We start from the raw sequence: 23,146 nt of genomic DNA, 5'->3' as shown, positions 1-23,146 counted from the left end.
TACTGAAGCTCCAATATATTCAGCAATAGCCTGTAACATGCTTTGTGTCCATTACTATAGCAAATTCTTAACCTACCTGATTGTCAAGGATATAACGTGCATACTTGGTACATTGTACCACTGAATTGGTCTTAATTACATGTATGCATTGGTTTTTCCCTTGTTAGTACCTTTTGCAACTCCCTTTGTTATACTTTTCAGAGAATAGTTACCACCCTATTGTCTCTGCACTTTTTAAAGCATGACTGCAGTTACATCAACATTTTGTTTGGTTCTATCTGTGCTTTGTCCTTCTGTAGCATGTATGTGTGTACAGACCAACTTAGGCAAGAATTCTAACCTGAGCTTAAAAATGTCTATGAACTTTAAGCTGGGTTCTGTGTGTATACATGTGTTTCTCCCTGCCCCACTATCACTGACCCTGGCAAGAATAGAATCTGATGTTGGAGAGGCGGAAAAATTAAAACCTTTAACTTGAGTTGTCTCCTCTTTGTAATTTTAATGTCTAATACGTCTCCATTCTAAATGATGTCATCGGGCACCTAGAAAATACCTTTAATCTTTCCACTATAGAATCAAGAGAGAATGACTTCTGCATCATTAGAATTTACTACACAGAGTAAAATACTCTTTAATGTAAATCTTTTAGTTTCTAATGAAGAAAACTGTTATCTTCTCAGCCTATTTCTACACTTCTGAATTCAGAAGGCAAGAACTAGCCAGACTGTGTATAGTGGTTTCTCTGAATCTAGAAAGCTCAGAATCAGAAGAGTGATTTATTCTGACCAGGAGAAAAACAAAACAGAATGAGATTCCAAGTCTTGTCCAAGTTCATCTAACAGTCATGGGTAAGAGCTTGCAACAACCCAATGTCTCACAATTTCAATCTTGTAGCTTTTATATTAGCAATTATTTCTCTCTTATATAAGTTATTAACCATAAATATTCATTGAATAATTTATTTGACTCAGTCTTATGATAACAAGATGCAGGAAAAGAATATAAAGTCTCTGCTTTCTCAGGAATTAAAATCTTGTAGGGGACACACATAACTTTAACATACATAAGAAGTAAGTTTAAAATGAGACAGTTTCTGCTAAGTGTAGTGCTAAGAAATAATCATGGTTAAAACAATTGAGTGTTTACTATAACTAAGCACCAAAGGAAATGTTCTTACATGTACATTAGTTTTCTCTTGCTGATATAACAGATTTCCACAAACTTAGTGGTTCCAACAACACAAATGCATCATCTTTCAGTATTGGAGGTCAGAAGTGTGAAATGGGTCTCACTGAGCTAAATCAAGGTAAGCTCCATGTCTTTCTGGAAACTGTAATGGAGAATCCATTTCCCTGTTTTCCAGCTTCTAGAGGCCATCTGCATTCCTTGATCATGGCTTTATTTCTCAGTCTTCAGGGCCAGCAACATAGCATCTCTCTGACTCTGTTTCGATCATCATATCTCATTTTTACTAATTCTTCTCTTCTGCCTTCTTTCATTTGAATGGGCTTTTGGGATTGCATTGTGACTATCTAGATAATTAAGAGTACTCACTGTATCTTAAGGTCAGCTGATTAGCAGCATTAATTTTTATTTGCAGTCTTAATTTCCCTTTGTCATATTCACAGGTTCTAGGAGTTTGGATGTGGACAGCTTTGGTGGGGAAACATTATTTTCTGTTTACCCAATATGTAAACTCCTTTAATCCACACAACAGCCTCATGAACAGATGAGAAAACTAAGGCATGGAAAGTTAATATAACTTTCCTAAGATCATACAGCTAGTAAGGCTGGTATTCTCACTCCAGAGAATATATTCTTCACCTATTTGCTGTATTTTATAGCATGTATACTCTATATACTTTAATGGAAATAAAGGAGTTTTAGAATAGAGGAATATATGGGATAAAGTAATTAGCACAGTTTCCTAAAATGTTTGAGCCTAGAAAGATACATATGTGATCTTGTTGTCCATCTAACATTTGTAAGTACCCAGTATCTACCAGGCTTGGTGCTGGAGAACAAAAAGGGAGTGAGACATGGTTTCTAACCTCAAAAATTTTACAGTTGCCTAGAAGAATTGACAGAGAAGTAAACAAATAAATATGAAACAGGAGGCATATTCTATTATAGAAGTGTGTTCAGGATGGTGAGACGACAGACAGGAAGGAGGCCTTAACTCTACCTGACAAGAAGATGTGGTTTTAATTTTTCCCAGCTGCCTTTCCAGGCAAAGCTCAGTATTTGTTTTTTTTTTTTTTTACAACTCATCCAAAGCACTGTTCTCACAGCTGCACAAAGAAATGTAATTTCTGCTTTTGCTCTGGTCATTTTCCAGCCCTGGCAGGCTTACCTTCTGCTTCTAGTTGTAGAATTCTACCGAATTTTTAAGATTGGGAATTTCGTACCTGTGTGTATCTGCCTGAGTGGATGGTTGACTCCATTCAGAAAGGACTCAAGTTCCTGAGGCCTGATGGTGCTTGTCACTTTCGGGTTCCTAATGAACGTTGAAATAATAAATGGATGAACAGGAGGTTACCTCAGATTGCACTGAGATCTCATTTGCCTCCTAATTTGTGAAAGACTCATTGGGCTTCCTTCATTGTTTGTTTTATCAATTTTGTAGGTGTTTCTGTCTCACCCCACTCCACTTCTAAACCATCTCTGCAAAGACAGAGTTCACAGCTTCCAAGTTTTGCTAATCAACTCACAAGTAATTGTTGGATTCAAAATGATTTATTCTAAACTCACTGAATAGTATTCTGCCCAAGAGTAACTTTCATCTTAAAAGATGAAATTTATTTTAGAATGAAGGTGATGATGATAAATTTCCTCATTCATTCTTCATTCATCCTAGAATGAAGTAAAACTCATTTGACATAAAACTAATGTTGATAGGGTCACCACCTCTGATTAAGCAGGTTGTTTGCTGTTCACAAGTGCCTGGCTTGAGGAGAATGTAGCCAAAATCTATCTTGTGCTCCTCTCCCCAAGCTATGAGCCCCCAGGATGCATGTGCACATAGAAAGCTGTGTCTTTTTCTAATTTGCCCAAAGGTGCCCTCTCTTTGCTAAGCTCTGAGTCCATGGAGCTGTATATTCACCTAGAGAATTTGCCTTTTTCTAATCCGCCTAAAGATGCCATATGAGTAGTAGCAGAGTCTCTGTCTTCTGATGATTAAAAAAGTGCTTTAAGATCTTTCATTGCCCTTATAAAAAGCCACAGCTACCTTAATGCTACACAAAAATTATTAAAATGTAAATCTTGAGAAAAAGGGAATTTAACTGTTTTGACCAATGCCTTATCTCTGGTATGGTAGCTCTTCAGTAATATTTGTTGAATTAATGAATAGGCCAGTTCAACAAAAATAACATTTTTATTGACTTTGGCACAGAAAAATATTATTCCCCAAAACCTGCAGGTATCTATTACTTGATTCACTTTCTGCTGTAATGTAGATTCCCCTTATTGCCATGAATGAAGTTCATTTGCAAACAAGAAAAAAGAGCAATAGAAGAATCTGAATAGACAACCAGTATATTAGCAAGGGAATTATCAAATGTTCAAGAGTAGTTTATTTCTCATGAAAAATATCTCATTTACTGGTTTGCTCAAAAGTCTATTTGTTATAGAGGAAAAAGAACATTGAATTGAGTCAAGAGACATGGATTTCAGCATTGCTTCATCCACACATATGATATGTGAGCTTGGGCAAATCACTTGGTCTTCTGTGCCTTTATTTTCTTCTTCTCAAATTAGGGGTTTCACCATTTGCCTCTTGTCATCCACAGGGATGCTGCAAGGGACAAATAGCATAATGCATATGAAAGTTCTTTGAAAGTTTAAAAATCACTAACTGTTCAATATAACTCCCAGTCTATGCCAAAAACTGCCTTCTGCAGTGTAAAGGGAGCCAGGAAGTTGACGAAAGGGACTAACCATCCCAGTGGTGTCAGTCTCTTTGACCATTCCAGCCTGGGCTTTGTCACAAGGAAATAGCTACATTTGCAAATCTTGGAATTAGAAAATTAATTAAAGTGTTCAACAAGCCTGTATTAATCACATACTATCTGCCAGATATACTGTGCTCTGCAGCGGATGTTACAAAATGAATTATATATGGATCCCTTGATGATGACTCCATCAGCTCTTTCATTTTAAAGAAACTGTGCAGAATGAAGAACAAACTGGGAATGAGAGAATCTAGATCTTCCCACCCCTTACAGCTGTGTGATTTTAGATAGATCAGATAACCTCTATGAACCCCTTGACTTTCTTATCTAGGAAACGGTAGTAACTAGTAGCCATCCCACAAAGGCTTTTTGTTTGCTTTTCTTCCTATAGAAATGATATAAAGTAGATAACTAGCTGTATGAACCATAGAACAACATACAAATTCTCTAAGGTGAGGCTGGTTTTTATTATCCAAAGTCACAGAGCTCATTAAAGGGATCCTGGGAAAGTCAGCCACCATAGACCCTACTTTTCCTTCGTGACCTCTGTGACCTTGAGCAACCTGAGGAAGAGGTAATTGAGCAGCAGCTACTACTTCGGAAGAAACAGAATCGAAATATTGAAGCTATTGACTCACCCTTAAGGCAGTAAACAATGCTTTGGTCTGTGACCTTTTCGCATCCTGGGGCAGTCAATAACCTGGCCGCTAGATGTAGTGCCTGCCACTGATTTTGATTTGGGAGTAGTTTAACCTTGAACTGAGCTCCAAGTAACCAAGGCAACAGGAAGTCAGCTTCTGCATTGAAGGAGCAGGAATCCATAAATCAAGTCCCTAATGCAAACATGGTGTGCAGGTAGAGGTTTGAGGGGATAAGTGGTCTATGAGAAATTACCTTTGAAAATGAGTGACTATTTCTACATAGGCTACAGCACAGTTTCAAAGACTTTTTTTAAAAAAAAATATATCAATAGAGGTCAACAGGTTATAGCAGAATGTTTTCCCTATAGGTTTAACTTTTTTATATTTCCTCCCGGCTGTGTCTTTTAATTAAGAACAGATGTTGGATTCACAAAGTTATTAGCATTGTTATTTTCCTCTTTAAAAATGTACTGGCCTCCAAATAGGCAATCCTCAGTGTAATTTGTCTCATGTTGGGGTTTAGGGATGCTCTGAACACGCCTACCAAGAGTGCTCTCCTACCAAGAGTGCTCTCAGAATCTGCTTTCTGAGTTTGAGACAGTGATCCCTTGTTGGAGCATACCCATGGTATTACTAATTGTCTCCGTGTAAGCAGTGGTGCTGTATCTCAATGGTCCAGTCATTACAGGGTTATATCTGGGTTTCTTTATGATCATCCTCTAGCATCAAAAATCTCCCTCCCATTGATAGAAGCCTGGTTCATGCTGGGAAGAAACTTTTCAAATGCCCCCCACCACTTTGCTTTTGCTCATCACAGAGTATTAGTCGCCACCTGAAATGAAGGGAAATGAAGAGACTTCCAGAGGCCAGCCTGCCCAATGGACTCTCCCAAGGACCCATACCCCATCACTGTCTCCTGGCACCTCTGCCCTCAGACAGATTTTGTGGATTAATAAGTGTTCATAGATTAGTCTTTGCTTAAAGTTTACATAATATTGTTTGTGTTATTTCTGGGGTTGTTTCCCTTATCCTTTCAAAATCCAAAAATGACTGAGAAAAAGTCAGGGCTTTCTTTTTTCTTTTTAAATTTGTTTTCAAGATCATTGGGTGGCAACTAGCAAGCAGTACTATAATCTAGAAAATTCTAGATTATCTAGGGTTTTCAAGAGAGCTTATAGTGACTATCTAAATTATAGAGTGTTTTAAGTATCATTTTATTTCTTTTAGTATATTCTGTAACAGAAACACTTAAGGAGCAAAGTATACCCATGAGAGGTCTGATTGGATCAACTCTAATGAATTGATGTGGACTGAGACTAATTTGGATTGTGAGCATTTGCATAAAAATGGGTATAACTGAAGTGACTTGAATCAGTTTATTCCCAAGTGAGAGTTAAATATCTGACCGTTAATCTTGTTTATGGCCTTCATGCCCCAAACATATCATAATTTGAACAAAGAATTACATTCCTAACTTGTGTCCACGGGTAAAAAGATGACATATTAGTGAGTTTTCCAGAGGAGCTGTCATTCAATAGAAATCTGTCAGCTTAGATATCCTGAGATGTTCTACGGAAACTCTGCTTCCATCCATTTGGTGGGAATGCCTTAGTGGTGCAGTGTACCAAAATGGGAAATTTTCATCAGACTTATGCCTGCTCTGCCCATTATCAGATTTTTTAGCAGCCAGTTGTGAAAACATATCAGTCATTCTGCCCCAGTGCCCATAGGCTTCTGGATATTTTCCAAACTGTGTTTATTTTCTTAAAGGAAAGAAAAATTTAATACATGTTTGTGGTTTTTAAAAATATTAACATTGAAGAATGCTGAGAAGTAAAAAACACTCCCTCTTCCTCACCAGTCTCTGAGCTCTCCTTCCTCAGAATAACCACTGTTCCCTATTTGGATGTGTCTCTCTACAGATGATTTTGAATGCATTTTAAATATATGTCTATACCTAGCCCATGATGAGCACACCTGCATATTTTACAAATGCGGCATATTATACATACTTGCTACACTTTCTATTTTCTTGATGGCTGTGCCTTGCAATCTGTCTGTCCTAGAATTTATGTTTGCCTATCTCCACTTTAAAAATGCTATGACATATAAAGTCCAGGAAAAGCATAAGTGGCATTTTTGTTCATGGCATCACAACTGAGAGTTTCAGAGACTGGAATGGAGAATAAGAAGAAGGCAGGTGTTAAATGTCAGCATGGCTGTATTCCTTAGGTAGTTACAGATGCCTTATCCAGGTTTGATACTGGGGTGTCTTCATCCTCAGGATGATACATGCTGTCAACAGACTGGGGTCATCGTCAGGTATTAAAGTATGGCCAGGTGGACCAATATGATCCCTGGGTTTAGTATTTGGCTACCTGGAAACTTTCAGCCTTAACATTAAAAGCTGTATGAGTGAGTTAAGTTCTTTAACCTTATAGAAACGTGTTCTCTTCATCTGTAAAATTGAAAAAAATGGTAATATCCACACTACATGCTTCACAGGGTTGCCACGAGGCCCAAGAGAAGCTGCTCTCACTATGGCATTGAGATAATGTTACTCTGGGAGGGGACTGTATCATTCAGCTTAGTTGGGATAGAAAAGAATGAGTCAAGAACCAGTATGATAAGGCCCAATTTGTTTTCGTTGCTGTCAAGTTATGTAGCCTACAGATGAAGAAACTGAGTACGTAGCTATTTGAAATGGATTCACATACATACCCTCAGCCTCTGGGCTTAGACTGGGTGAGTTAGAGAGCCTTGTTTTTGCATTGCGGGGGGAAAGGTGCCCATACATTCTTAGTCATGTCAGGGAAAACAACTGAGCCTTTGCTTGCTGGTGAAGCAGCAGGTCACAGTAATGATGGCAGAAATAATAAGGATAATATAATGTTAGGCACTTTTATAGCACGGGCTATGCACTAGGCACTGTTCTAAGCTCTTTCCATCGATTGACTTGTTGGATGATAACAACAGTCCCTACAAGGTAGTATCATCACCACCCCATTTTTACAAGTAAAGAAGTTTAAAACTTGGAGAGATTAAGTAACTCGCTCTTCATCACACAGTTGGAAAGTGGCAGAGCCTGGATTCAAGCTCAGGAAATGAGATTGCAGAATAGCTCTTACTGTTAGTTATATAGGAAATTTCCAAGCCCTTACAGGGGCACCTCCTGACTACTCGGGCTTTTCAGCATCGTCATGACATGACATATGATGCCTGATATGAACAATCAAAGGCCCTCAGATCAGCTCTCCTTACCCTACAGACTGATTACACACTAATCCCCAGAGTGCATCTTCCCCCTCCAGCATGCTGGCCTCATCTGGATCATGTTTACTCCCTACCCATGCCTTAGCCTATGCCCTTACTGAGAATGCCTTTCCCTCATCCTTGAAGCTTCAGCATGAGCTCTGTAAAGGCTTTCCTCACTTCTTTCAGATCTCCACATCCTTAGGACGCCCCAAACCCCTAGGATAAGTAACACACATGCCTACACGACTTCTTGTCCAGTATTTTCTTCTCATTCAGTCTTGTTTCTCCAGCTGGGTGAGATGAGAAGTCTTGCTAGGATGGGAGCCATGTCTCTTTCACTCTGAACTCGCCTTCATGCTCCAAACAGCACCGCCTCTGTAAAGATGGGAATGTACATCCTCAGAAGGCAAAGGGGCACCTGATGGATCATTCTGCTTCCTGAGGCCTATGCTGTGATCCCACCTCTTCCATGCAGCCAACCTAGAATGGCGTCACTCCTAACCACAAAACCAAAACCAGTCATAGCTATTTTTTCTCTTTAAGCATTTTAAAATTTTATTCTTGTTGTACCAGAAGGAGGTGTTCAAATCATTTGACCATTTCCTCAGATCACGTTCAGGTTATATGTTGTCTATCTTCCTGTTCCCTTAGAGTGACTGAAAGTTTTGGGGTTATTTTTTAGGAATGCCAAGTCCCCACTTAAAAGTGGACCAGACAGCAGTGCATAGTAAGAACGAAGGCTCCGTGCCCACCATGATGACCAGGAAGAAGCCAGCCGCAGTGGACAGTGTTGCAATTCCACCAGCCCCCGTGTTATCTCTCCTTGCTGCATCCGCAGCAACGTCGGACGCAGGTGAGCACTTTTCAGATGCTCTGGGTTCACTCCAGGCAAGACCAGTGTGGAGAAAGCCCACTGAGGATGTCCTGTTGAATACAGGTAAGATTTCTCTGTTTTGCCAACCTCCCGTAGACTCTGAACACAGGAGCTGTTTCAACACTGGGTCTTTCAAGTGGGAGGAGATCTTAGAAAAGAAGATCTCCTGGGAATGTGGAGGGCAGGGTACTCTGGAAAGCTCTTCACTTTATTCTAATACTGGTCAGCTGAGTAGCAACTAAATGCTAACATTATTAATCACTCTTTATCAAGCCTTAGGAATTGCTAATCTCTTCATCAAGGGCCTTATACAGTATATGTTATTTCTTGTAACTCATAAAGTAAACACTTGTATCCTCATTTTCAGAAGAGGAAGCTAAGGATAAAGAACCTATGGACAGTCAGGATTCCAAAGCCCATGCCCTCAACCCAGTGTGTTTCATTGCCTCCCATGCTTATCGAGCTTGAAAGACAGTAATCATTGTTTTCTTGATGCATCAGTACCTTCTGCCCATGGATTCATGAATTTCTCAGTAGTTCCCAGAGTCCTCGCTAGCTGAGGATAAAATATAAACTCCATATTTAGATATCTCAGGTTATCCACAGACTGGCCTTTTCTACCTCTTTTCCCCACCATGCCTCTCGCCAGCCCGTATGCCAACCTCCATTGTGTGAAGCTCATCCCTGCCTCTAGGAAGACAGGCCTTGGGTTTGGCTTAACACCTGAACTTGGAGACAGCCTTTCTCAATTCCTAATCACATCCTACAAGTCCTTAAAACCCAGCTAGACACAGGTCCTCTAGGACAGGCGTCCCCAAACTTTACACAGGGGGCCAGTTCACTGTCCCTCAGACCGTTGGAGGGCCGCCACATACTGTGCTCCTCTCACTGACCACCAATGAAAGAGGTGCCCCTTCCTGAAGTGCGGCGGGGGGCCGGATAAATGGCCTCAGGGGGCCGCATGCGGCCCGCGGGCCGTAGTTTGGGGACGCCTGCTCTAGGATATCCAGAATTTCTACCGTGCAGTTCCTATCATTTCATAGACTACATTAAAAAAAGTGTCTACAATTTAACAGCTTCTCCCATGTAACAAAATTGCACATACCTCAGAGGCAGAGACAACCATTTAGATTCTTGCTATCTTCCTGACATGTAGCAGGACAATGTTACATAGATATTTATTGAATTAACATATTAATGTAAATGTGGCAAGCACATTGCAATATTTAGAAAGGCCTGTTATAGTTAGAAACCCAAGAAGAGACTCCTTCTTAATATTTACTCCAAATTCATTTTCTAATTTAGCAGTTTGCTTTAAGCAAAGAACTCAGCTTATCTACATACCTACCTCCTTCATGGAAATCACTGGTTTTTAGGAAATGAGCCAATTGGAATAAAAGAAAGGAACACTTGGAATGACACTTCCCCAGTTGAATTCAGCAAACCACTAGTAGGTGTTTTGTGATAAAGAATGTTATCATGGAAAAGTAGACGTAGGAAAAGGTGCCGCCTTACCCCTGGTTCCTTCCTGCAGGACTTTTTGGGCCTTGCATTGACCAATGTGCATTTTGAGGTCCCGGGAGGGAGACACCGAGTTACACAATTGTATCTAACCACACAACCCATTTTTCTGGGACTGTCTCCTAACATCTCTTGGAAATGGTGTTCTCTCCAGCCATTCGAAAACTCTTGCTCTGAAGGAATAGGGTCATCTCTCAGGTATGATCGTGAGCCTTCATATGGTATGAAACAAAATAGTTTTGGTGGAGTTGCCAGGTAAATGGTGCCAGTGAAGAGTACAGGAAAATGAGAAAGGATTGAAAGTCACAGACAAATGCAGAGCAAGTTACCACTGAGACTTGATGGATTAGTAGCACCTTGGTGGGAGGGTGTCTAAACAAAGGGAACAGGTTGGGCAAAGTCCTGGAAGTGGGAACTGGTACTGTGGCTGACTTCAAGGAATATGTAATTTGGCTTAAGCAAAAGATTTAGGCTACGGTCTGCTCCCACCCAGATAAGTGGATATTCGACCTTGTTGATTAAGCTCTGGAGACTTCCCTTTATGGATTGAGAAATTAAATTAGGCTTTGTTTTTCTGGCTTTGCTTGCCATGTACAGATATTTTTCTGAGGCCAAAGACAGGTGGTCCCCCATTTTCCTCCCCTGCACTCTTTCCCTTCAACCTGAGAGAATCTATTTTTGGGATCACGTGCTTCTATGGGCTTGCCTTCTCTAGTGCATCCAGTAAATAATTTACAAATGTGCCAAATGGGCAGTAGAAACAGGTGGGTATTACACTTTTATACATGCCTCCCTGGTAATCGGAGCTGAGCCCAGACTCCCCGGTTCCAGCATCTGAGAACGGGCTGTTTATTTTTGGCAGTACTTAAACGAGACCCTCATGAGAATTTCACAGATTTAGTCCATATCCGGGTCTCTGGCTGCTGAGTTGGACTTTTGGGGGAAAATAGGCCAGATATCTGCCCCAGGTGCTGGAAGACAGACCTTCCTGCGATTTCATTCCCCACAGATAAAAAGCTTCCCACAAACCTGGGAGAGCCAGAAAACACACAGGCTGGGCTTGTGGCCAATGCTCTGTTTTACACGTGAAGAAACTGAGGTCTCTCGAGATTCAGAGATTTGCGTGAGGTCATACAATTGGATTGGAACCCAAATTTCCTGATTTACTGTCTGATTTCCAGTGGATTCCCACTTTTGTCAGAGTCCCAACATGAGCAAAGGCAGATTTTTTCCTCCCTACATATGGACTCCCAATTCTTTTGTAGAACAGTGAATGAAACTCCTAATTCAATGAGGTAGATAGCTTTAGCCAGAGCCAAGCACATAGTAGGTAGTGAATAGTTTCTGGATTCACTCTTACTTAATTAGGTGCTTGTAATACACAGTAACATATATAGTACAGTAATATGTATTTCTGATGAAACAACTCACTTGACTTGTTTTCTTTAGAGCACCGTTTTTCATCTTTCACTATAAGTAAAATAGAATTACTTCTGGCTTTAGGCAGGGATCAGCTTATTTTCTAATAGGTTATCATTTCTACAGAATGGTTTTGGAAACCCAGATAATTGCAGGGAGGAAAAAAAAAAAAAGGAAAGAAGAGTTAAACTAAGTGGCTTATAAAGAAAATTTAATTTAAGAAATCATGTATTGAAATAATGTACTGAAGTAATTCAATTAATTAGAAATTTTATTTGGAAATAATGGATGCAGGCCAGGCATAGTGGCTCACGCCTGTAGTCCCAGCACTTTGGGAAGCCAAGGCTGGTGGATCACCTGAGGTCAGGAGTTTGAGACCAGCATGGCCAACATGGCGAAACCTCTACTAAAAGTACAAAAATCAGCAGGGCATGGTGACACAGCCCTGTAATCCCAGCTACTCCCGAGGCTTAGGCAGGAGAATTGCCTTGAACCCGTAAGGCAGGGCTGCAGTGAGCCAAGATCGTGCCCCTGCACTGCAGCTTAGGTGACAAAGCAAAACTCCCATCTCAAAAAAATTAAAAATTAAAAAAGAAGAGTGGATGCAAAAATAACCTAGTACAGTTCCTGACCCCTAGTACATGCTCAGTAAATAATCACTGAGTGAAAGAAATGGTTGAGAGGTAGTAGCTGTGTGCTTTTACAATGCTAAATATGCTGAGAGACATCTGAGAAAAACATAGTCTTGGAACTGCTTAACAAGTAAATGGAAAACATTTGACAGGCACTTTGTAGGCTCCTGGAAAATGCTTGCCAAATAGTTCCTCAGTCTATAGTAAAAACAGTACTTTTTTCAAACAGGTGATCTTTGGTAAAAGTACAATAAAGGAACATTCCCACCTTATTTTATAAACATTACAATATGAGAGAAAAGAATACGGGTCAAAGGTTTACAAATTAGTCTTTTCTAGCTTGTATGCATATATGCATTTGCTCCATGGGTCCCCCAAGTATTTTGTTTCAGACAATGTTTTACCTTCTCAGAGTCTCAGAGGCATACTGATTATGACGTTACTGATCTGTAGAAGGGCACCGTCGAGGAGACGCAGGGGAGAGTGGTGAGCTGGGAACATGTCGGTTTATGAGCTGCTGGGAGGGAGGATGGCAGTGGCTGCTGTAGGTGCTCAAACAGATCAGCCTTGGTGATCAAACTGCTCAATAGCTATTGATGAGCTGTCGTTCCCTGCTGCAGCAAAGGAGGTCTGATTCAAGGGAGCACTGCATCATTATTGTGAGTAATTAGGGCTAATGCAATAAAAGCGCCACTAAAGTTTGCTCAAAGTAAGACATAATTTGAAACAACTACTATTACCCTAGCCCAATAATGATTTCGTAATCGTATCAGGTAATCCATACCTGAATAAGCCAGGCTGATTTTTCTGAGTTTCTAGATATTGAACTAACGTCTCAAGAAGATCATGTAATGTATAGAGAATTTGTGATTTCATTGCAGTAACATGTTTTTTCCCCTTATGTCTAAGATGAGTCTGTATTAATAAGCGGATTCCAAATGGTGGTAAAAATTCAGTGAAACATCAAGGAAACAAAATCTGTATGGTTTTGCACTTGAAAGACTAGACTAGCAATAATGGGAAAACAAGTATACCCTTCTTGTTCTCTCTCACGCACATGTGCACACGCGCGCACACACACACACACACACACACACAGAGAGAGAGAGAGAGAGAGAGAGATACCCACCAATATTCTCTCATCTCAAGTCCAAACAGTAAAAAAAGCAAACGTGTATCAGCCAAGCTATCATCAGATCTCAGCTGCTCCAGGTGTAGCTCAGTTTGAGATAACAAGTAGAGTGAGCCCTGCTCTTAGCTTCTGTTTTGTATCAAGGCTAATCCATTATTATCTCAACTATATCATCTGCCATGCTTAAAATTACCAGAGCCCATGAAGAACTGAAAATATTTAAATTTCATAAGTCTATTACATTTTTAGGCATTTCGCTTCTCATGGCAGAGACTAATATTAGGTAAATCGTTCTGTTATTAGCCAAACCATCGGTCCAAGCAGAACTGATACCTGTAGTCAAGATGCAAAACCTTAATCTTGAAAAATTAATTACCTTTACAAATAACAATGGGAATTCTTAATACTAATGAAATCAGAATGAAATTCAATATAGTAGTAGCTGGCACAAAATGGTTGTGAAAATTGCTTTCAGCTCCCAAATTCTATGATACCTGAGTTTTCTCTTAGCCACCTGCCATCTGTGGGAAGGGGCCCAGAATAATGAAATAATATCCAGCTACAAAAAAGAGCAATGGACAGAAATTTAAGAGTGATGCAGTTATTTATTTTATTTCTTTCTTTCTTATATGGAATCATGATCTGAAGCCCCTAACCAAAATAACAGGTCAAGTCAGCCAAAATCTTATCTTTAGAAGAACCAAAATAGAAGAAATAAATGTGCAATTTAAAAGGATTTGGAACATCCAGGGATTATAAATATACATTGAGGAAGTCTTCAAATTGTAAAATACATTCCTATCTGCCCAGACTAATCTCTTAAAATATTCGGTTGAAAACCTCCCAAAGAAGAGCCAGAGCAAACAAAACTTAAATTTAAAGCAATCATTCAGGTTGTCTGAAAAGTGCTACCTATGGGCTCACGTAGAAGCATCACAAAATGAGCCCGTTTGCCCAGAAAGCTGTGCTGAATATGACAGGCCCATGAAAGGCAGCGCCTCCCCCAGCTCTGGGCTACTAAGGGACTCAGCAGAGTTGCAAACCGCTGTTTCCCCATCACACACCAAAGGCCTTCTGAAAAACTTCCAAAGCTTATTGTTATTTTCACCCTAAAAGGAGAAATAAGCTTTTTCTGATTTAATCCGAAACATCCTGTAGCAGCTGAGCCATTCCTACGGCCAAGGCTATAAACAGCCCAGAGAGGCACCAAATCTTCCAGGATCTGGCCCCGCCTTCTGCCCCAGCCTCATCTTGGAAATTTCAACCAAATTTCAATTCCTTTGGGATTTCCACTGCCACAGTATTATTTTCAAAAAACTAAAAAGTTATTTCAAAGACTCATAACTCTTTAATGCAAAAGATAGCATGGTGGTAAAGCCAGCCCAAAGGAGAGTTAGAGAATGGGACGTTATGTGAATGCAGGCACTGGAGAAAGCATATAGAGCAAGTTGCTTAGTTAATATCCTCACGGGCAACAAAATCATAACCTCAGGGTCGACCTCTTCTACCAGACAGAAATCATTTGCCTCTCTGCTAGGCAAAAGCCCACAAGTTAATGTAAAACATGGCAGATTGGCCAGGTGCTTTGGGAGGCCAAGGTGGGTGGATCACCTGAGGTCAGGAGTTCTAGACCAGCCTGGCCAACATGGTGAAACCCTGTCTCTACTTAAAAATATATATATATACACACACACACATAAAATATATATATATATATATATATATATATATATATATATATATACACACACACACACACACATACATACAAAAATTAGCCTGGCATGATGGTACGTGTCTGTAATTCCAGCTACTCAGGAGGCCAAAGCAGGAAATTGGCTTGGACCCAGGAAACAGAGGTTGCAGTGAGCCAAGATTGTACTACTGCACTCCAGCCTGGGCAACGGAGCGAGATCTCTCTCTCAAGAAAAAAAGCTGGCAGATTCCATGCCTCTAACCAGTAGTGGACAGCAAGCCCAACAAGAGCACATTTTCCTGTACAGTTAATAATCCTTAGGGAGACTTGAAAGGCCTGTCTCCTTCCATTTGCCTTGTTTCTAAGTTTTGGCTCATTTTTCTACACACGACACATGGGCCATGAAATGCTCCAGTTGAATGCATGTATCTGGCTTTATATTGCCTGCACTGAAATCTCAGTGCTGCACTCACCAGCTGGGTAATCTCAAGACTTCGGTATTCATGTCTGAAAGATATCACCTAGTGTCGAGGATTATGGTGAGGAATAAAGGAGATAATCCTTGGGAAAACCGTAGCAAAGAAACTGACACATAGTAAGAGTTTGACAAGTGGGTACTGTTTTTGCTGCTGCTATTGTTGATGTTGTCATCTGTTTTCTACCCTGGATTTTTTTTTCTCTGTTGCCTGCCTCTCATGCCTTTTGAATGGCTAATTCATGATGCTTCTTCAAGCCTCAGCATAGGTTCCTTCAGCTCCAACAGGCCTTCTCTGACACCCATACTGAGAACCACAGCAAGATCAAGTTGAATGCCACATCCTCTGTGCCTCCCTGCCTCCCCATAAGCTCATTGATCATTGATTCCTACATTTAATGCAGTGTCTTGCTCCACTTGTATCCCACAGTGGACCAAAGGATCATGTATTCCCTGTGGCCAGATCTTATTCAACTTTACCTAGCACTGAGGTAGGCAAACAATAGGTAATTGTTAAATGTTGGCCAAAGTGTATTGAACAACTGTTTACTGCACAAAAGTGTTTGGTTCATGAAAAGATACACTCTAGAGCAGGCATCCCCAAACTTTTTACACGGGGGCCAGTTCACTGTCCCTCAGACCGTTGGAGGGCTGCCACATACTGTGCTCCTCTCACTGACCACCAATGAAAGAGGTGCCCCTTCCTGAAGTACGGCGGGGGGCCGGATAAATGGCCTCAGGGGGCCGCATGCGGCCCGCAGTCCATAGTTTGGGGACGCCTGCTCTAGAGTATATGAACTCGGGCAGTGATTTGTCTTTAGTTTATATATCAGAACCAGAAGCAGCAAACTATCCTAAGAACGTTCAACAGAGGAGCAACCTGGAGCAACTTGGGAGGCCTCCAGGCTCCTTTGTTCATTAATAGCAGCCCAGCCCTTGGTTAGTCCACCGGAGCGTTGGGGAAGATTCTTGCTGAGTTAAAGATTCAGCCTGTGTGGCGTTGTATGTGCACTACAGGAGCGTGTATTTATTCAGAGAAGGAGGAATATGCACGCGTACGTGTCTTCCGTCACTCAGAAGTTCTGTGAGATTTTCAGGATATGCCACTCACTGGAAAAGTGGAGAGGACATCAGCCTATGCAGTACTTTAATTATTTTGTGTGTGATAGTCTTGCATTGTGGCCATAGTCTTGGTTTCTCTATGGCAGCAACCATTTCATATTTAGGTTTTGTCTCACTCAGTAAGTATTGGGCATCTCATGAATTCCCAGAACCTTGGGATGTATGGAATGAAAACAAGAGAAACAAAGCCAGGAGCCTTGCTGTTAAACTCATATTATTTGAATGTCAGGAACCTTACACAATGCTGGCTGTGTAGTAGATACTCAGTAGACATGTCTGGACTTCACGTAGCTAATTATTTTCTCTCCAGAGCTGAGATTTTAGGAAATACAGAGGTTTAATGACAGGTTTGAAAGTGCTGTGTCTTGAAAAGTTTAACTCAATTTATCTTCTCTGAATGCTTCAGATTATGCGCCCAACTACCTCATGCCATAGTCAGACCCTCTTAAAAATAGAGTAATGATAATAATACATTTTATCTTCTTCCCAGTGATAGTATCATTCACACCTCCATTGAAGCCCAGTGGGAGGTTTGGCTGTGAGGCATCAGACGCCAGGGGAGTCAGGTGCGATTATTGTAATGACTTCACACTCAGGCGAAATGCGGAAAAGAAAACCTCCCACACGTGAAGCGATTTCTATTAAGATACTCATTTTATATCAAATATTCAAGCTCCTCTTTATAAATGGGAGAGAATGAAAGGAGACTCTTACAGGGGCAGAGTTTATGTGGCAGAGAATGGAAGGACACAGATATTTTATAATCAGTTTTGAGATGGAAGTGTGGTGCCTGCCTTGTTCACTGGTGCTTTCCATTTCCAGAAATCTAATTAGATTTTTGGTGTAATGGCGGCGAGATAATTTAGTGGCTACTAAAAGCAACTGTGTTAATGAGAAGGGGGCACTGTGCTTTGAGTTTCCTGTAATTAGTGGAGAGTTTTTGAAAAACTTCTTGGTTCCAATAAAGTTGGCATAGTAAGCCCAGGTGCAGGAGTAGGGGGGTGGCAGGGCAAAGTCTTTCCTGCTCATTGCTGCAGAAATGGCCTCAGGCAACACAGAAGAACTATGTAATGACTGTCATTAAGAATGATCTTGAGTGGTCCAGGCAGGCTGTAGTCAGTCTAAGAGAGCAGAGAGACAGAGAAGAGGCAGGGAGAGAAAGGAGACAGGGAGAGAGAATAGAGTAAGTATTGTGAGACAAGTGTGACAGAGAGAGAAAGAGAGAGATCACTCACCTGTCTGCTCTCTCCATTCTCTCCCTGAGAAGCACTGGAGTCATCCTAACACATACTCCCAAGAAGTCTCCTCCTACTGCTTCAATTGGAACAGACTAGACAAACCTGGATTACAATAAACTAGAAGGGACATTTGCCCTTCGTGTTGTAGATGAGAAAATTGAGACCACAAGGGTTACAAATATTGCCTGACTGAGAACTAGGAAACTTGGACTCTTTCTGGCCACCACATTGAGGCAGAGTAAAACTGGATTTGAAATTCAAGGGTCAGGGTTATTGGGGAGTTCTCTTTACAGTACTGCCATACTTTTTAATCCATTCCCTTAGGTAAGTCACGAAGTCTCACTGAGACTTCTGAGTTCCAGTTTTCTCATCAATGAAATGAGAAAAATAATTTCTACTTTCTAGGCAGTAACAAGAAAGGAATGAAATAGCAGATGAAAACACCAATCACATATTCAGAACTTGATATGTAAGTCTTTTATGAAACCCTGTCATGTCAGATCTGAAGTTACGTCATGTCAGGATTTAATCATGTGAAGTCACAATTTAGCCATGTGATGACTACCCATTAACTATCCTTTAGAAAATGATATGTATCCTCACTCCCTCTTCCAAATACTGTTATCTCAGAACACAGTCCAAACCCCCTACCCTTGAGGGCATTAGTAGCTGTATTAAGCTCATCTTATCCAAAATCTCTAAGACTTTGTTAAAAATTGTGAGCCTTTTTTTTTAAGAACCTGCCTCAGTGTGCTCAATCCTATGAATGATATTTAAAAATAAAAGATTACACGAGGTGAAGAGATCAAGACCATCCTGGCCAACATGGTGAAACCCCATCTCTACTAAAAATGCAAAAAAATTCGCTGGACATGGTGACACATGCCTGTAATCCCAGCTACTTGGGAGGCTGAAACAGGAGAATCGCTTGAACCCAGGAGGCAAAGGTTGTGGTGAGCCGAGAATGCTCCATTGCACTCCATCCTGGGCAACAAGAGCGAAACTCCGTCTCAAAAAAAAAAAGTAGAAGATTAGTCCCTGTCTCAGAGAAGCTTAAACACTACATGAGAAGACCTGCTTCCGAAACATGAGATGACCAAATAGTGTTTTTAAATGAATAGATCGAGTAACAATCTGGGATACTAGTAAACAGGACTATTATTCAGCAGTTGATTGGTTATGAATTTTCAACTAATGCTACTAAGAGATTTCTGATGACAGTAAGATGATTTTGGAAGAGAAAAGTTAAGGTGGACTTCTGAAGATAAACTGAATTAGGTAAGCAGACAGAAGCTAGGAGATAGGAATAGAGCATTTATATGGAAACAATGGCAGGTGAGTCTGGAAGGGAAATTTGAGATCAGTAGATGGAGTAACCAAAAGTCTAGAATAAGACAGGGTGACTATTCTGACCGGCAGTGATAGCAGAATGACAGCCATGGCCCAACTGCTGTCTACAGTTGTGTTTTGGTTGGCCTACAGAAGGTTATAAATTTTTAAAAAATAATTAGCAGCTATGAACATCGGAAGTTTTATATAATAATCAAGATTTCTGGCTTTATGAAACTGTCAACTTCAGGCTCAGATTTCTAACTGGCAAAAATTGATTGGAATAGGATATCATTTGCCCCATTAAATGTGCTATAGTCCCGTGTTTATCATGCCCTACCTCCCCCCACCACTACTTTTCTTCATAACCCTGACCAGCTTCTCTCAGTACGTTGAATGTCTGGCTCCCAAAAGGGAACCAGTGAAGGCACTGAACTGGAGCAGGATCAAAACAACGTGCAGGAACAGTTAATCCAGCAGCAATGATGTGTAATCTGCAGTAATATCTTCTGTTATTTCATTATGGAATTTAGGGGGTTGGAAGAGGCCTTCGAGGTGGTGAAATTCAGAGAAATGTGGCACTCCAATACAGACAAGAGTATAAAGTTAACAAGGAAACCCAGGTTTTATCAGTCTTTTTCTAGCTCCCTGTCTTCTTTGCTTTTTTAAGAAAATGTAATATGAAGCTAGCTTTAAAATGGTTCAGCCCTTGCTTGAATTATTGTGTTCACAACTTCTGAGATGTGTGCCCTTGGAAAAAATACTTGATTTTCATCTCTGTACTGTACAGAAACTGAGGATACTAATCGGTGTCCTCAAGTGGCTGCTATCACAATTAAATGAGGAAATACGTGAAAAACTGCAACATACACTGTAGGTTTTCCAAAAATGTTAGTTCCTTCTTCTTCCTCTTCATTTGAGGGCAAGAACAATATATTCTTCTTGCCTTGTATGGTGTTAAGGTATGATACAAAGCATAAATGTTACAAAAATAGTCACAGAGTGTATGAGTGGTTGAAAACTGCCTCCTCATCCCCACAACTAGTAAGGAGTAAAAGTTGTTTTCCTCCTCTCTCCCCTATCCAGGACGCCTGAAGCTTAAGCTCTGTTGTTTTAATGTCTGTTGGAACAAATAGTGTTTTTAAATGAATAGATTAAATAACAATCTTAGACACTAACAAGACTATTAGTCAGCAGTTGATTGGTCATGAATTTTCAACTGAATGCTACTAAGAGATTTCTGATGACAATAAGATGGTTTGGGAAGAGAAGAGTTAAAGTGGACTTCTGAAGATAAACTGAATTAGGCAAGCAGACAGAAGCTAGGAGATGGGAATAGAGCATTTATATGGAAATAATAGCAGGTGAGCCTGGAAGAGAAATTTGTGATCAAAAGATGGAGTACCCAAAAGTCTAGAATAAGACAGGGTAAATATTCTGACTGGTAGTGATAACAGAAAATGACAGCCATGGCCCAAACTAACTCTGTTAGTTTGTTTTATGAAATCAGCTTTTGAAAGGGGCATAAGGAAAGACCTCACTTCCCACCTCTCTTGGAGTGTCTGACCTGATGAAAAATATTCTCCTCCAGGAATTATGTTTTCCTTGATACCTCTTTAAACTAAAAAAGACCAGACAGTCTTCATGAGACAATGAGGAAATGTGAGTTAGTGCTACCAATGGATAGTTTCAAAAGACAGAGAGAAGGAACTGATCTCTGAGAGAAGGAATTTAAACTTTTCAGTGGTCCCAGCAATGTGTGTGAACACTCTGGCCTCGACCCAGGGCTAGTCGGCATCAGAAGGATGGCAGGACTCAGAACAAAAGAGAGTACACCTAATATTACCTATAAATTCAACAGGGGATCCATATCAGCCTCCTAGCAGTCTTCCCAGGATGCCTGGGTATAGTTTGGTTACTCAAAAATTCTCCTCCAGGGGCTCTTCTTGTTCTCCAGTGCCTGAAGATATTTTGAGAGGACATTTTTTTATTTTGAAATCTAGTTTTGTTAGTGCCTACGTAGTCACAATCCTGGTCTCTGTCTTATACAAGTTGCCAGAGTTAAGTGATTTGGGCTTTACATATGGAAAGTTCATTTTGTTGTGTAATTAATGGGAAGCAGACTCTGGGAAGCTGATGATCCAGGCCCTTATTTATATGAGAGCATATGTCTGTGTTTTGTTTATGACTCACTCTCCTACTCCACGCATTGTAACTTGGGTTTGTTTACACTAACTTTTCCTAGAATCCAAGCCACATGGTGTATGAGCCAATAATTTATGGTCTCTAAAAGGGAAGGATGATGAATGAGCTTTTTCTTCTTAAATTGTCAAATCTTAAATTGAGGAGGGAGTGTTTGCCGTCTTGAGTCTGTTCAAGCTTATACTTGAAAAAAAGAAAAAAGTTAAAGCCATTTTTTTTATTTTTTCAAAAAAACTCCTGGTATAGCACTCAGAACGTGAATGTATATATATTTGCCAAGAGAGCATATGACCCTTCTCCCATAATAAACCATTATGATTCTGATTCACAGGCTTGGCAATGAAAAGACTATTCATGGTAGAGGCTATACATGTGCTGGGGCAAAGGAATATATGGGAAACCTCTGTCTCTGTACCTTTAGTTTAATTTGGCTATGAATCTAAAACTGCTCTAAAAAATAAAGTCTATTTTAAAACAACAAAAAGACCATTCCTTCCCCTGCTTCTCTCTCTCCCTCTGCTATATAATATGTAGTTGTGTTCCTTTTCCAGGGGACCTGTCATTTCAGTCAATCTTAATGTTCTTAAACATTTTTAATGTCCTTAAATGTTCAAGCTGGTTTTCTTAGTGACTCTTAATAAATTCCAAACTCGCTTTAGTCCATGTATTTGTCATTGAAACTCCAGTTCTCTTCTGGAGTTAAGTTTAGTTATTGGTCTATATTTCACAGGACTTTGGGTTATAACTGAGACACTTTTCAGTCAACGGTGCTCTGGACAGAGTATGAAATATGTGAGGACCTAATTTAATTGACAGTGATTTGAATCTCCAAAAAATCCTTTCATGCCTCATACACAGAGTTTACAAAATAGATGGTAAGTGCTGTTCAAGTCAATCACATAGGTTGATTTCAATTCAAGTAAGTCAGCCAGACTCTCTGCTGCTCACTAGAGGAAAGGCATGGCATTCCATGTCCCCGTACAGTGCCTGGCACAAACTGGACCTCAATCAGTGTTTGCTCTAAGCATGGATAAGAATGGCTAAGACATGGTCCTTGTCCCTTAGGAAAATACAATTTAAATATAGATTAATCCCATAATCATAGTAGAGGACAGACTAAGTGAAGTGCCATCAGGGAGATACAGGCAACAGACAGAGGAACAGACAGATTAACGCTGAAATGAGAGTTCATGGATGGCTTTTAGGAAGAGGACTTAATTGAAGTTTTAAAGAATGAGTGGAATATACGAAGACATGAGGTATTCATAAAAAGCTTTAAGACTGAATTATAAACTGAATTCCAGTGGAAATTTGGAAGCCCTGGAACAATGCCTGGTATTGCTTTGTTTTGTATCTTTTATTTTTTTCTCACTAGGGTGGAAGAGTTGTGTCTGGGTAAAAGAAAAATGCAAGATTTTTTCCCCTATTCAACGTCAGATGCAATATCCTCTCTGACACTTACAGAAATAATCGAGTTGGGCACACACCTGTAGGCTCTGCAAAGTTACTGTTTCTGGGGTCCATCCATCATCTACTAACCAGACAGACATTAGAAAGTTTAAAGCAATGGGTGTAAATTGATTATTGTTTTTAGAGAGAATACAAAAATGGTTAATTTTGTAAATTGGTATCTTTTTCTTTAAAAACTTCAATAAAG

At 40.2% G+C, this 23,146-nt stretch overlaps 1 protein-coding gene across 7 annotated transcripts in view; it reads left to right on the top strand.

The window, feature by feature from the left end:
- The window catches only part of SETBP1 (SET binding protein 1), a 374,612-nt gene that overhangs the window by 335,509 nt on the left and 15,957 nt on the right, over nucleotides 1-23,146 (top strand). For all 7 annotated transcript variants that reach the window (XM_074383546.1, XM_074383542.1, XM_074383543.1 and 4 more), the window contains one exon: nucleotides 8,532-8,702. In XM_074383546.1, coding sequence (XP_074239647.1) covers nucleotides 8,532-8,702 — 171 coding nt within the window. The remainder of the gene's footprint in view (nucleotides 1-8,531; nucleotides 8,703-23,146) is intronic.

This window comes from Saimiri boliviensis, chromosome 13 (genome assembly GCF_048565385.1).
Source record: "Saimiri boliviensis isolate mSaiBol1 chromosome 13, mSaiBol1.pri, whole genome shotgun sequence".
Taxonomy (NCBI): Eukaryota; Metazoa; Chordata; class Mammalia; order Primates; family Cebidae; genus Saimiri; species Saimiri boliviensis.
This window is presented reverse-complemented; position numbering and strand designations above follow the sequence as displayed.